This window comes from Nesoenas mayeri, assembly GCF_963082525.1.
Source record: "Nesoenas mayeri genome assembly, chromosome: 4".
In the NCBI taxonomy this organism is placed as follows: Eukaryota; Metazoa; Chordata; class Aves; order Columbiformes; family Columbidae; genus Nesoenas; species Nesoenas mayeri.
In genome coordinates, this window is record NC_137540.1 from 67,971,657 (window position 1) to 67,987,117 (window position 15,461).

The 15,461-nt window shown below is 37.2% G+C and overlaps 1 protein-coding gene across 2 annotated transcripts; it reads right to left on the reverse strand.

Annotated features, from left to right (window-relative positions):
* Window positions 1–3,473: 3,473 nt before the first annotated feature.
* Window positions 3,474–14,841, reverse strand: SH3BP2 (SH3 domain binding protein 2). 2 transcript variants are annotated; one of them, XM_080343686.1, is made up of 12 exons: window positions 14,702–14,841; window positions 13,531–13,633; window positions 10,691–10,808; window positions 10,028–10,098; window positions 9,541–9,629; window positions 7,559–7,624; window positions 6,466–7,054; window positions 5,310–5,415; window positions 4,895–4,950; window positions 4,374–4,455; window positions 4,113–4,172; window positions 3,474–3,675 (listed from the first exon to the last, which is right to left on the reverse strand). In XM_080343686.1, exons 1-12 carry the CDS (start codon window positions 14,835–14,837, stop codon window positions 3,538–3,540), a joined length of 1,614 nt encoding a protein of 537 aa, XP_080199812.1. In that variant the 5' UTR covers window positions 14,838–14,841; the 3' UTR covers window positions 3,474–3,537. The 2 variants fall into 2 exon arrangements, with proteins under 2 accessions (XP_080199812.1, XP_080199811.1); XM_080343685.1 differs by having other exon boundaries at window positions 5,310–5,418.
* Between the last annotated feature and the right edge of the window lie 620 nt (window positions 14,842–15,461).

Below are 15,461 nucleotides of genomic sequence, written 5' to 3' on the forward strand. Positions count from 1 at the left end.
CACAGAACAGCCTACCAGCAGATGTCTCCAAATTCAAAATAATCATGTTAATGCATCAGAAATCTTCAGTGTCCTTTTGAACTTTCTGAAGCATGAAGCACCAGAGGCCATGAATACTCTCACTGATTATTTACATTCTTCTAAAAACAGGAGTCCTGAACTAGGGAATACTTGACATGCTGCAGACACAAAGCACATTTACTGTCATAGAAAAATTGTCTGGATATCCGTTCACTTTTTATGACATGCTACCTATTGATTAACAGTCTCTTGTTGAAACTTCTATTTTCAAAACCATTCTAATTTTTTTCCCTAGAAGAGTAATCACCCCCCGAAACATTACCTGTAACACTTTTTGTTGGAAGTTTAGATACAAGAGGCAACACTTTTCCCAAACTAGTATCAATTATTTTGACTTGGACATTATCAAACTCTCAAATTCCATTTTTTTAGCCTACCAAACACTGCTTTTATGCTTTTCCACAAACCATTTTAAAGCTAAGGACCTTCCAGTAGGTTGTAGATGCAAGAGGCTCATTTGTGATGAAGGAAAGAGGAGTCAGGTCAGTAAGAGATATAGGAGACTGACTATGAGCCATGCGCTCTAGCTGTGCCTTTCTTCCTTATGAACAATTTAACTTCATCTAATTCTGCATTAAAAAGACTAGAATACTGTGTAGGAGCAAGATGACTCAGAAGAGAGAGTTCCAGTGATTGTAGATTCGTCTGGAACCCTTCTACCTGTTTCCGGAGGGCTGAGGGGATTACCTAACATGTCCTTATCTAAACCTCCTACTTTGAATTCTGGAGATGTCAGAAATGTAAACCTACTAGAGGTTGTAAGCCTACGGTGCTTGTGCCAACCTACAGCTGTAAACCTACCAGGTCGCAGTGATATTTCTGAGCAGCAGGGCTGCTGGGTGTTGGGAAATTGGAAGGTCCCCTTTTCCCAAGCAAGCTCCTGAAGAACACCTTTGGAGACTTGCTCAAACATTCCCATTCCTCTGAGATGCTCTTTTGATTATGGTCATACTTTTGTGTCCATAGATGAACTGAGTGCTTCAGCCCTCAACCCTGCACCTGGGAAACTCTGAAATGAAACATGGGTGATTTCTAGCCCCAGTCACACTGTCTGATGACCAGAATCCCAAATTTCTTTTAGTGTTGCTTACATGAAGGTTTGCTTCCTAAGGGGGCTGAAAACGAACTCTCCTGACTTCACAGTTAGAAGAATCAAGCCTTATTTAACACAACCACAAGCAAAAACATTAAAATACATACCCATGACATTAAAGACGACTGCACAAGATCAGGTGAACTGGCATTGAAAGTTTATCCACTTCAGAAATATATACATTTATATAAAAAAGGAAATTAACACAAAATTTTACATATTTGCAAATACTGTATTACACAGATAAAGACAGTGTGATGTTTTATATGTATTTGATTACACAAGTATTTTTATGGTTTAAAAATCTTAAGAGTATGTGGTTGCAAACAAAATTATGACATCTAAATAGGGCCACAATGATAGCATACTGTAAGTATGACTGTCAAAACACAATGAAGTCAATTATTCCCAGACAGAGAAGAATTTACTCTGTAAACAGTATGTGTAAATACTGCAAGATCCTAGAACTTGCTCTGATATACATATATCTATATGCCAAAAATATCTTTTAAAATGGCTGAGCCTTCTTTACAGAGGAGATCGTAACAGGGTAGTGAACCTCAGGGATACTCATTTAAAGTAAAAGGAATTGGAATCTTAAAAATATCCAATATTCAACAGAATCTGAAGTTAAGTACTGCATATTCTTTATGCACATAAAACCTATTACAGTGGGAACAGAAATCAGAAGACTGATACTGTGTTTGTGTCTTACAAAAGACAAAGGCAGAGTTACTTGCCTTGATTCCTACACATGGTCCTAATACTACATCTGTTTAATTAAGGAAAATCCCCTAGGGATTAAATCCTGGTCTGCTGTTTTCATAAACAGAAAATTCTTACTCTGTAATGGTTTTGTTTATGTTTTTAAAGTTGTGACCATCTAACTGTAACAAGATTAAACCTGACATGTATAAACTTTGAAAAGGTGACAGAAAAAATGAAGTTTATGGATACAGACTCAGATTGACAGACATCAGAAACTTCCTCCTGTTTCAGGAGTGACAGGATTTAAAAAAAAATATTTTTACAAGTCTTGTAAACATTATTAGAGATATAAGACCATTATAACAGTACTTTTGAATCAACAAAGTTACTTAACAGGTCATTAAAACAAATTTATCCTCTTTATTAAAATTCAGGATTAGGGTCATTTTGGCAAGCTCTTGGTTTTAGGATACCTGTCCCCAAAATATCAGGGAACAAATCTTACAATCACCCTGCTAATGCCCATCACCAATAGTCTGATAGTGCTGACAGTATGTTAAAAACAGGGGGTTATTTAAATTGGTTTTTTTGCACGAAACTACAAACTGAGTAGTGATTTTAATAATGGACAAATTTTTGGTGATCTACAAGAAGTAGACCAGGGCAGTATGTTTTGCCTTAGAGCTGGGCTGATAACTTGATTCTAAAAGACCGGCCATAGAGATTTATGGCGTGATAGCATCACACTTATGGTTTCATTTTTCTGTTGTTTTGTTTTAAAGAACCTTTGATGACGGCAATGTGAGAGAAAACTGCTACTCAGAATTTGGGGGATTTAGAAGATTCCTTCCCTCCCTTCCCCCTTGATCTTAAGTAGTCCTTTCTCTTTTCTAGTAAAAACACTAGTGGCATCTACCCTTCCAGTTCAAAACTACAGAATGGGGCTCCCAATAAAGCCAAGTCAATATTATTCCTCACCTACCTGAAGTGCACGTCATTAAGTGACACAGGGGATGCCACAACTGTATCAGTTGGATAGTACCCTGATACTGATTACTGCAGACACTGTAATCAGAAGTTACATTTGCATATGAGGTGGCTTAAAAAAAAGCCACACTCCCCAATTATCTTTACCTACAGTAAACCAAATTATTTGTACAGAAGTCTTCATTATTTACACGTCAACTATACAAGTAATACAAAGACTCTCAGTTGAGCACCAGTGCTGACTTAAGGAGTGATACTTTCAAGTCAGAGTATTAGTATTCCCTGTCACAAGTGAATTCTGATATACGTTCAGAAGTTACCCCCTTCTGTACTGATTGTATTCAGACCGCTTCTTCCACATTCCAAGGAGATTAGTAATAGCAGCAGTTTTATAAAAGGTGTAGGTATCATGGACAGCTTTCACAGCATAATCAGTTCAGATCTTTTTAAAAGAAAAGACCGTAAAATCCACTGATCTGGGCTGTAAGGTTTTACCAAGAGTTCATTAAAATGAGTCTATATCCAACTCACGTGAGAATAAATGGTTGAAATCGACTCAGTTTCTGTGTGCAAACAACGGGATTCCAACAGTGGTAGGAGCCCACATTTAATTCAAGGGCAGCAGGGAAACCATTTGTCCTAAGCGTCAGTGAATTCTGTCCGTCATGTCACCTCGGTTTAGAGTAACCATAAGGACACCGAAGAATCAGGCTGTCATGACTGGGTAAGACGTGAGTGCTGTAGTATTCAACCAAACTCCCCATGTTCAAAAACATGATGTCTGAATCCAGATAAAACTTGCAATCCTGTTGTAGAACAAAAACATATGTAATCATGGACAGTAATTTTTCCAACTAAATGTTTAAAAAAACCCACCATCATCAGAACTAAGAATTTCTCTCAAAGAACATACTGTTTTGCCAACTAGTCGATTAAACAAATAAGTTCAAATTAAACTCGGGAATTTAATATTCCTTCCTTTAGGATTTGACTGGAGCTGAAATTTGGATGTGGACAGCTAGTTCGTCTCTTACACAATACAGTGACTAGAAAGCCCAGATCTGAGTACTTGAACTCTCATCCTAGACCAGATATTTGTAAATCAGATTATTTTTACTTTTAGAAATGAAAAACTGTTTATACTTGTTAGTTCCAATATCTACCTATACACATATATATACATGAAATTCATACACGTATACATGTCTGTACATATGCACACACACACAGTGCAGCTACTAACCTTTTCAAAGATTCTGTAGTTTCTCACTTTTTCTGCAGATTCATCCCATACAACCAATACCTTGAAGAAGAAAAATGCAACATATTCAGTCTATGTTAATAAGCTCTTCTAAGTCAATGTATTATTGAGGAATCACTGAAGTTCTGATAGTGATTGTCTCAGATTTTCTTGCTTTAAGGAAAGAGCACATCTAAATTTTAAAATACTTTATCTCTAAATCAAAAAGGGTTTTGGGAGATAGTTTCAGCAATTGCAAGTTACCTTTCCAGGCTTAGTAGATGAGTTCCTAATACAGTACAATCCGTTTTGTGGTTGTCCCCGAGGGCTACTAGCTTTAAATGTCCTAAAAAAAACCCAGTAATTACACATGTTAGCATTTTCTGAATCAGGTAAGTAAAATGCCTAGATTCTTAACATTCTTGTTACAAATCTCTGTGTTAGTTCTAATAATTCATTGTACATCATAGCTGAAAGAACTTCACTGTTCTAGCATCTGAACCAGCAACACAGCTCAGAAGATGCGGCTTTCTGTCCCATCTACCACCCTGGCAGAACAACCTTCTCCAGATGGAACAAAACCACTTGGCAAGTAGCACACATTTTCAATTGATACATGAGCACTCAACTAACTCCCCTAAAAAGTCATTTCCACATTAAAGGAATTTAAGTACTTTTATTATGTATTTAAACACAAATTGAACCTATAAAAATGAGCTTTGGACTACTATTCAGTGAAGGTTTTTGTAGGACTTCTAGACAACTATTTTAAAGTAACATTCTACCTTTCAACTTCTAAGGATTCAGAGGTATTAAGAAATACTGAAGCAGGCAGCCCAACCTGTAAAAATACAAAGAAAATAAATCACTGTGTAAGTCAATGACAACTAATAATGTTAGAGACTTGTTATGCAAATAAGCTACAGCCACTAGTATCTGAAGTTATTAATGATGATTTGAACTTTATGCTGCTTCTTCCTTTCTATCCATTATTAATAGCCAGAATTTATCAAGGCATTTCTTAAAGCTCAAGAAAAAATTAAACTAACATAAAACTAAAAAAAATAACCCACAACCCACACAGCACTTTGTTTTCAGAAAGGTATTTTTTTCCTGAAATATGCATTTGAAACGTTCCCAAAACTATACATAATCAACAAGAAAATACTCTTTGAGAACGCATCATCTGCTTGATCTTACTTTTTCATAGTCATCATCAGAATCATCATCAGGCTGGTTTGGCTTGGAGGGTAGTGCGGGTTTTTCAAATGAGAAGCTTCTAAAACTCTGTCCATCTGGTGGTGATCTCCTGGCAGAAACAGAACAGAAACTGAAGGGCATCTCCTAAGGAAAACTGAACAAATACACATAAAATGCACAAGGGATAATAAAACTAGAACTAAAGTGCAAGTTTCAGATTAGCCCCTGAATCACAGATTAGTTTAGGTTGGAAGGGGACCTCTAGAGATCGTTTAGTCCAAGCTCCTGCACAAACCAGGTCCAACTACACCAGGCAGCTCAGGTAGCTGTGCCCAGTCAAGTTTTGAGTATCTCCAAGCAACCTGTTCTGCTGTTACACCATCCACACGGTGAAACATTTTTCCCCAATATCTAGCTGTAATTTCCCAGGCTGTGACTTCTGCCTGTTGCCTCTTATCTGATCACTGCTCTGCCTCTTCCATACCCACCCTGTAAGTAGTTGGAGACAGCTGTGATCTCCCATTAGCTTTCCTAAAGGTTGAACGAATTCAATTCTCTCAGCCTCTTCTCACATATCACGTGTTACAGCCCAAACATCTTGGTGCTTTTCCACTGGACTCACTCCAGTGCATCGCTGTCTTTCTTGTACTGTCTTTAAAGAGGTTTTTACTTGTTCTTCAGAGCTGCTAAATGATCCAATGGACAAAAATATTTTCATCTGACTCATCACCATAACTAGTTCCACATCCCTTACTAAAACTGATGTTAATATAAAATGAAACACATTTCCTATCTCCACAGAAGCCTAAAATAGTTTTTGCAGTTCATTTAGGTTCCGACATAAAGACTCCTCATTCACTGCAATCAAAGTCTTTAAGACAGACCTGAAAACACATGAACTACAAAATTTTGCTGTCACTTTTTTTAAAAGTTTGGTTTATCTGCTGTTTCTTTCTGAACTATTTCAGAAGCTAAACTGATTGCAAAATTTTCCAATAACAAATACAGAGGCAAAACCCACAACCCTGCAAGGAAGAGACACATGGTGCAGGGAAGAGAAACAAGCGTCAATACAATATTGGGAAATATGTCGGTCAATGAGTTAACTAATAGACAAAGGAAAAAATTTAATAGTGCATTGTATTTTCATACTTACTGTAACTGGGGACCTGAAGACTTCTCTGATCTAGGCTTGATTGCAGGGGGCTGGTGGCTTGGGACAGGTGGCTTCGGAAGCACTGGTGGCACAAACAGCCCAGGTTTACCATGTTCTCTTGGCATTTTGGGCTCTACTGGTTTGTCAGTAAACTGTGACAGCTTGGGTTTACTGCTTGGTAGTGGAGGAGGAGTTCGCTGTGAAAGGTTTAAGGTTTTCAGCTTCTCGCATCCTTCCGGGGTAGGAAGAACTTGAGGTAGCGGCAGAGGCTCTGGAGGCAATGAGGCAGAATCTTTGACACACACAGGCTTTTTGAAAGGAGGCAGAGGGGGCACAGGGGGCAGCTGTTCACTTAGTCTCCGGCTTGAGGATTGAACCTTTAGGTTAGGTTCAGCTCGGCACTGTAACTGGGGTTCTCTCACGTTTAAGTCATCCTCTAGTTTGATATTGGGTAAGCTTCTCTTAGGAGGCGGTGGTGGTACTGGCACAGTAGGTTTGCCAGCAAAGGAATGTGCCCTGGATTCTGAGTAGGCAGCTTTTCTGACATGAGGAATTGGTGGAGGTGGGTAGGCTGGGGGCAGGACCATATCTACAGAAAGAAAACACCAAAAAACATGACACACTGAGAAATGAGACTTTTCAAATTTATTTTCTATGTGATTTCCGATATTTTACTGGCATCTGGTCTGACAGTACCCAAAACACTGGATAAGCATTCAACTTTCAGCACAATTTTCAGCACAGTTTTCCCTTTGCTATAAATAAAGAAAAAAGTCTGCATTAAAAGCATGACCCCTCCTCTAGACTACTAACCAGATACAGGTCATTCCACCGCTGGAGGCCTGCATGAAAATATGCCCATAAAGGTATATAACACTTTCTGTGAATTGCTGCTGCTATTACTAGGAAATTTTGACCCTAAATACCTCTCAAGTATCAAAAGATACTTGTGCATTACTCCATTTTTTTTACCACCTGCAATGCTTCAGAGATGACCAAGCCAAAATAATAATCTGGCATTCTATAGGAATATTGCCTTCATTGGTGGCCTTTCATGGGCCCTTTTGTGAAGGGAAAGAAATAAATCACATACCATCTTTCACTATGTCACAAGTATCTGGCTGCAAGTAAGATTCATCCTCTTCCTCCTGGTCATAATCTGCAAATAAAAATCAATGGGTCAGACTCTGATAAGTACTCCTGGAACCAAGAAAGAGTATTGAGTACTTATTGCCTTTTAATAAACAAATTTTTTTCAGACTTTTTTTCCAAACTAAGTGAAAAAAAAGTTAATCCACCTCTGTGCTATTTAGAATAGGCGTTTTCCTTAAACTTCTATGTGAATTAAGAAAGTCATCACAACTAGAGAGATCAGCTACACTACACATGAAATTTTTTCCATCTTTCAAGTGATAATTTGCTTTCTGGTGACACCTTCTCATGTTATAGCCTTCCTGAGAAAAATTCCAAGTCAATTGCAGAGACACAACTACAAGGGTGCACTGGCAAAACCAGTTGGAAAAAAAGAATCTCCGGCACCTAACTCTAGTGCAAAAATATTGATGATGTTGCAATACAGAAGCCTAAGCAAGCCTAGTGATCCACAAAACAATTAATTCTTTTGCCTTGCTCTGGAAATAACAAAAAAATACCCACACCATAACAAATGGCTTAAATTGTTTCCATGTTGCCTTTAAGTCAGAATAATCAAGATATGAAAAATTTGCTACTTCTAGGCAGTAATTTCTCATCGTTGACTATGATAAAAGCCTCGAGGGCAATATGCAGTATTGCCCCAGGGAAATGCATTTAAAAAAACAAAGAAAGGTAAAAGTATCTGATAAAAATATCAGTTAGCTCTTATAATTTTTCTAATTTTAACTTCCGCTAGGCCTCTTAACATGATTCATATTGCAGACAACCCTTCCCTCTCATAAACACAGGAGTACTAAACTACAATCCTACATGAAACACTGATGAGTGTTTTCCTCTGCTTTGCAGCAATCGAACCGGATTTCCTAAAAAGACTCACTCCTGCCTTTTTGTCCCAGTCAGGAAAAATAGCCAGGAATTTCCTTTCAGGAAATGAGAGTACTTGCTCCAATCAACCCTGCCTTAGAAATCTGAAAAGGAAGATCAGAAAACGCCTAGGAAAGGAACTATGTTCAACCTTGCAGCAAGGCTTTTCACGTTGGATTCTACTAAGTTGCTGAAATATGCTGTGAACACCTATCTGACAGGCTTCCTACAATGTCCTCGCTTCTAATTAAAAAATAAACACAGTCAGAATTGTTTACTGTGAAACAACTACAGCAATCAACATGTATGAAACTTCGAATAAAAGAGGCTATGCTAAGAATAAGCTTTTCAGAGCCTTACTTTAAAAGTAAGTTGAAAGTCACTGAAGAACGTTACCCTATGTGTTTCACATAGGCCCACCCAATGCCTAATGCAAGATCTTCCTGAACTGGAGGGATGATCAGTTCTGTTTCATACTAAACAGCCTCTGACACAGACACAACAACATCCCAGTTTCGGGGACTGCTTGTTTTGCGGAACAGGTGAATTAATGTTACAGTCTACACAGGAGGTAACTAGCTCCACAGTGTTTTAATGCATTGTCTCTGCAAGTTTTCAGAACATACTTTTAAGTGACTAGTATCCTATTATTATAAGTATATTCAATTACTGTCAATAATATTCAATTATCATAATAAAGACCACTTTGTATTTCCACACTATGACCTATGGACATATGCAGACATTTTACCCTTTTGCTAAATCTACAAACTGTCCAACGTGCAATCTTAACAAAAACTTTAAATAGTGTTACTAGAGTGTCAGACACCTCCTTGAAAGATCTAAATTTCCTTAGTTATCATTTCTTCTTACTAAGGCTTTATGGCACAAAATATCTACTTCTGATTTAAAATTGCAACAATACACACATTGTAAAACCAGAACTGATAGTTGCAAATTTCATCAGTTTGCTTAAGGTATGGGAATAATTCCTGTAGAATCCAGAATAGATGAGCAAATAAATAAATCTTATTTATCAATTTCTAAATTTGTCACCTTCATTATCTGCTGAATGATGAGAATACTTGATATCAATCGGACGTTCTACGGAGCCATAGAAACTGTCTGCATCAGAACCAGAGTCACTGCAAGAGACAAGAGACAGTACCTTTTGCATCACTGGGTTTTGGGTTGTGGAACTGTAAACGTGTCTGTTCGCAGGACTGCAGCTCTGAGAAGGAATGCTGGAAAAGCAGAAGCGATCTATTCCTGTTCACCAATTAACAGCCAGGTATATTGTTGCTCTCATTTTAAAGTTTTTATTTGTTTTACACAAAGATGACATTTAAAGGTCTCTTACCAAAAAGACTTTTGTCTTGGTATTCTTTAAACTATCCGTCAGGAAGGGCTTTTAGTCTTGGGCCTTACTGTACCTGTTTTTATTTAACAGTAAATCACTTGTAGGCACAAAGACCTTAAACCAGCATTGTCTAGAGCTAGTGCAAAAGGGATAAAAAGCAAATAAAGATTAAAGTATTGATACCTGAATTCTGTTATTGTTTCTTTCTTCTCATGGTAGTGATCAATTTCCCTCCTCAGGGATAGCATCCAGTTCTCAATAAAAACAGAAATACAACATTCAACACATCCATCTTTAAACAAAGACGCACAGTATCTGTCCTCTGTAAGAAGAGTAACTGTGCAAGGAACCTACATTGAAATAGTATTTATCCATTACTTTATATACACATTGAGAGGACTTATCAGCCATAATGTTTTGACTATCTAAAATGCTCTAAAAATGTATTAAAATATTAAACTTCCAGTATGCAAACTTCAAGTTGTTGTTTCTAAAGCTGGTACTTGTTCATAGCATGTTTACGGGTGAGAGATTTCACTGAACAGTTTTCATACTTTATCAAAGGTTTAACATGCACATATTCATTCATCAGCTAAAAATAAAACAAGTAATATAGAGAAAACCATGACATCTAGTATGTCACCTATAGCCATTCCCTAAATTACAACTTGAACTAACACTAATTTAATAGTTAAAACTTTAGACTTGACATTCAGAGGAGCCAAAAGAACTAGGTATACAAATTTAATTGACAGCTGTGCATCCAGTTCATTTAGATTTTAGGGAAGTCCAAGACTCGCTTCCTGCTTCAAGGAAAATTATGTTGCAGAAGAAGCAGCAAGTTACCTTTCTTTCGTCTTCAGAAGAAGCTGAAAAAAACCACGTCCTGTGCTTCTTGCTAATGTGAACTAACTTGAAAGGAAACACATTGCTTGATGTCGTCTCCTCAGCTGCCCGCATAACCCTGAGAAATAGAACAAGCAATTCATAAAAACCTGAATCGATAAGGTTACTTCTGCTCTGCAAGTCACAGAGCTCTGACAGAAAGCCGTTTTACCAGCCAGTTTTGTCTTACCAAAAATAACCCCCAAGCCCAGGAAAATGCCACCAAAGCCCCCATATGTGCATTTGTTGTTCTTCTCCATTAAAGTGCTAGAAATGACAATGCAAGAGCACCAATTAGAGAAAAAGCACTACTGAAACCACCAGCCAGATTTATAAAGGGATGCTTTCACCTATTCAATAGTTTTAATAAATTGCATTAATTCACAAGCTTCACACCATGGCCAGAAGTATTTAGGGTGCGTGTGATCCTTATTTCAGAGAGGCACAGAGAAGAAATCAAACCACAAGTTGAAAATAAATAAGAACTAATATTAAGTTAACTTATTTTTTCCATTTTTCCCTTATAAATACTTTCTTGAACTTCATTATTTTAAAGCAAGCATAACTCAACCTCTTTCACAAACTGCATTAGTTTGTTTCTTTTTTTTTTATTTTTTTCCCTCAGAGGAGTCTCAAATGAGGAAATTCCTTACACACACTAAAATGTGGTTGTAAATGCTCACTACAAACCTTTGGAACAAATAAGGAGACTAAAATCCTAAGACTGTGAGTAATCAAAAAGTAACCTTAAGATTTATTCAGCATAAGCCGTAGACAAATCCGTTTTTACAATCATTATTGGGTCTTTCTTTCTTGTTCCCAAACTTTTAAACTCACCCATTTCCTCATGTAATACAGTATTTCCCTAAGTTGTTAATATTTATGGAAGGTGGTTCGTAAGTGTACGTAAAGAGATTATCAGAGGCATCTGGCATTCCGTTAGGTACCTAATCGAGATAACATTTTTGACCTTCCAGTACTTAAATGAGGCTTATAAGAAAGATGGGGACAGACTTTTTAGCAGGGCCTGTTGCAATAGGACAAGGGGTGATGGTTTTAAACTGAACGAGGGTGGATTCAGACTAGATGTAAGGATGAGATGTTTTACACTGAGGGTGGTGAGACACTGGCCCAGGTTGCCCAGAGAGGTGGTGGATGCCCCATCCCTGGAGACATCCCAGGCCAGGCTGGACGGGGCTCTGAACAACCTGATCTGGGTGAAGATGTCCCTGCTCATGGCAGGGGTGGCACTGGATGGGCTTTAAGGTCCCTTCCAATCCAAATTATTCCATGATTCCATGAAAAAAAACTATCAACAACCTGAAGCTGCCATTAAGAAGAATGTCAACTGCAAAATTATTTTTAAACTAGAGACTGCTTTCTTCTTAAAACCCGAATCCTACTTTTAAGCTGGAAGTTGCAGAAAACTACAATGGCAGATGCAAAAAACTACATCTGTACAGTCCAAAACAAAGCCACAAAAGGAACTGTAAGTATTTTACTAATGTAAGGCTGATAGGGATGTTAATGTGGGAAATACCCATGGTACAGCTGGGAGGGGTACTAGCAATAGGCATCACTATACATTACAAATCACCAGTGAACACAGCACTTTTCACATCTCCTGTCCACTCTTGACAAATAAAGGCTACTGATTGAAAACTGCCCAATGAAAGTCCACAGAAGCCTCAGAGTGACTTGTTTTCACACAATCTAATGCAATTATCAAGTCTAACAAATTCTTTCTTTCCAAATTATTTTTCTATAATGCTTATGTTTGTGCATAATACTAACCAAGACCTGGTCCCAGTTCCAACCAAGGTCTCTACAAGGCTGCTAGAATGTAGATACATAAAAAGCAATGAGACAGTCCCTAGCATTTACTAATTCCGTGGTATTTTTTACATTAACGTGATTACAGAAGCTAGTGTCATGGCCAAGTTACAGCACAGTTACAGCTTATACCAATTAATCTTGAATCTTTAATTAGCTGCAATGTTTACAACTGCTTTCCCATAAAATATGCCATTGTTGTGATCAGTTAGAAAGCTCTCACATCCTAATAATAGGTCTTTCCTTATTCCAAAAGTCCTAGAATATTATGCAGTACAAGAATAACAAACATATTTACAAATACAACAAAACTGCAGTGGCTAGGACCAATAATGTCGTATTTCTCTACATTCTCTCTCATTAGTCCTTTCTTAGTATCAATCACAGTAATTTCCTAAAGTTACGTTGGACTTCTCTTAGTAGACCTTGTACATATGCTGCCCTCAGTCAGATTCTGATAGTACTGGTTAACTTGAAAGCCATTATTTTTGTCTTTGATTTAAAAAGCAAACATTAAGATCTATAACGTGTAGCAAAATGACCCAGACATTTTGCACGTGCATTCCCTCATCACTCTTGTAGTCGGTTTGACACTAATTAGTGTTACTGAATCAGTAACTCCATAAATATTCTTTTCTGATTACTTTTTATTTTTGTGACAATCATTGAAATCATTAGAGAACAAAGATCATTTGTCTGAAAGAAGCCACGTGTATCTGCATGGGCAAAGCCTGCATTGTCAGTAACAAGAGTAAGCCCACTGCAATTTTAACACCTTTACTGGTTAAATTACAAAAGATGAAGGCTATGTAATTGCAAAGCACAGGAAACATCATATGTACAATTTGAGAGGAATACATTTCTTGTAATCTGAGATCAGTACTTAACCCAAACAGCAGATGTAGTTGAGTTTAACCCTGTAGTAAGTAAAAGGAGCTTGGGTGTTAAATAAGTTCTTTGACACTCACCTGTTGTAACCATTCAAAGAAAAGGCACCTTGTGGAGATGCAGATGTGCTGCTCTTAAAATAGTAAATACATCCCTCATGGATAATCACAAACCTCAATGGCCCTGAAAAGATAAAGGTGAGCAAAATATAAATCCGAAGGCAATACATTAACTAGAACCTCTTAACTTGGGTAGAATTATTGTTTAAGATTGTAGTAATCTTATTAATTATCATAAAGGAGCATAAACTAGTTAAGTGACAACTTATTGATGATCAGCCACATGGTAAAGTTGTCCATTCACAGAGTTCCAGGACTAAGGGTAACATTTGCTTCCCTCATTTGAGAGGCAGGTGATCTGATGCCTTCAAAAGAAGCCTAAGAGACTGCAGGTCTGACCTCCATCTGTGCTCCTTTACTAGAGAAATAAGCTAATGTAAGAATGCAACCTAGAATAAAATGTGAGAAGGGTAGCCACAGGTTACATACACATGGCCATCCTGAAACCACGACAGTATCTCCCTTTCTTCTTTCACCTCAAGTACACAAAACTGCCAATAAAATGATGTTTTATTTTCTTTTTTTAAGGGGACCAATATTCCTTCCTTTATCAAAGGCAGTAATCTTTGTCCTTAACTTTGTAAGTATAGTTATAAACAGAGACAGCAAATGAATAGCATAGAAATAAATCCCAAATCTTAAGTTTTCTCCATGTAAATAGATTCTGATTCCAAAAGCAATTACTGGTTTTAAGTACAGCTTAACATTGGCAGTGAGAAAATTTCCATTTCACAACAGCAGGAGGAGATGGGGATATTTTTCCAGCACAGAATAACCAACTGGAAAAAAAGCTGAGTACTAATTTATTTCAGAAAACAATATTTGAAATTGATACCTATCCTGGGAATCTGTTTCTGTCTTTAAAATCTTGTGAAGTACAAGACATTTAACCAAGTAAAAGAAAAATCAACCACAACGTTTACTACCTAAGATTTACAGTTCCAAAACAATTGATATAAATTCTTTCAATTTGAGTATTTCATACATATATTCCAGTAAAACTGTAATCCATGACAGACAAAATAAGTGGAAGAACAGCTTCATTAAATAGTCTGCTAACATGAAATGTGTTAATGGCTCCAGAGGCAAGCAATCAAAACATTTACTTTAGTTAAAACCTCATTCAACTTACACTTCAAGATCTGCAGCTGGGTGCCTCCTTTTTTATGAAGATACCCTGATTTAGTCACTCCTCCAGGCATTGTCAAAAGGTTTTGTGCTCCAATGGCCTTCATTGGGACTGGCCAGACCTGCTCCTGCGAGGCCATCGTTCTGCAATGTAGAGTAATTAAAACTAGTTTAAAAACTAGGTTTTACTTCAAGAAACGAGTCCCAGGAAACAAAGCTTGTTTCCTTAAACAAGCTTTCCAAATAACTAACATGGTTCAGCAGTCAAGTATGTAGCACAGACGGCTGTTCATAGATTCCAGGAAGTTTGTAATGTATGGTGCAAAAAGTCCCGATTTATTTTTATACAGCTCTCAAAAGTGATTGACAGCTGTTGAAACAATGGAAGAGTGCTTAGTAAACGTTCTTTAAGTATTTATATTTTTAAAATGCCTCAGATAACACTGTGAGACTTAATCAGGCAGGTGACTAAAAAGAAAAATCAGTTTCTTCTCCTAAGTTCTATGCCACACATATTTATACAATATAATTTTCTGTATAATAAGGGAATCAACAGTCATATTTTAGTAACTGCAGTAGTATCCAATACTACTTACTCCTTATATTTATATGTTTGATTCTGAATAAAAGCATCAGTATATAATCTCACACTGAAAGCCATATGACGTATCACAGCATCCTGTGCAAATGAAGTTTATCTCAGATTGATGCAGACTGCCATTTAATTTATATATCAATTATTAACGCCATGCTCTACCAAGCAC

What these genes read in the sequence shown, in the direction of transcription:
- SH3BP2 (XM_080343685.1), bottom strand. Translation starts at nt 14,837, where the DNA reads ATGGCCTCGCAGGAGCAGGTCTGGCCAGTCCCAATGAAGGCCATTGGA. An exon ending in TCTTTGAATGGTTACAACAG is followed by an intron (nt 10,809 to 13,530) that starts GTGAGTGTCAAA and finishes TCTATTTCTCAG; the next exon opens with GGTTATGCGGGCAGCTGAGG. An exon ending in GAATCCTTAGAAGTTGAAAG is followed by an intron (nt 4,456 to 4,894) that starts GTAGAATGTTAC and finishes GGTTTTTTTTAG; the next exon opens with GACATTTAAAGCTAGTAGCC.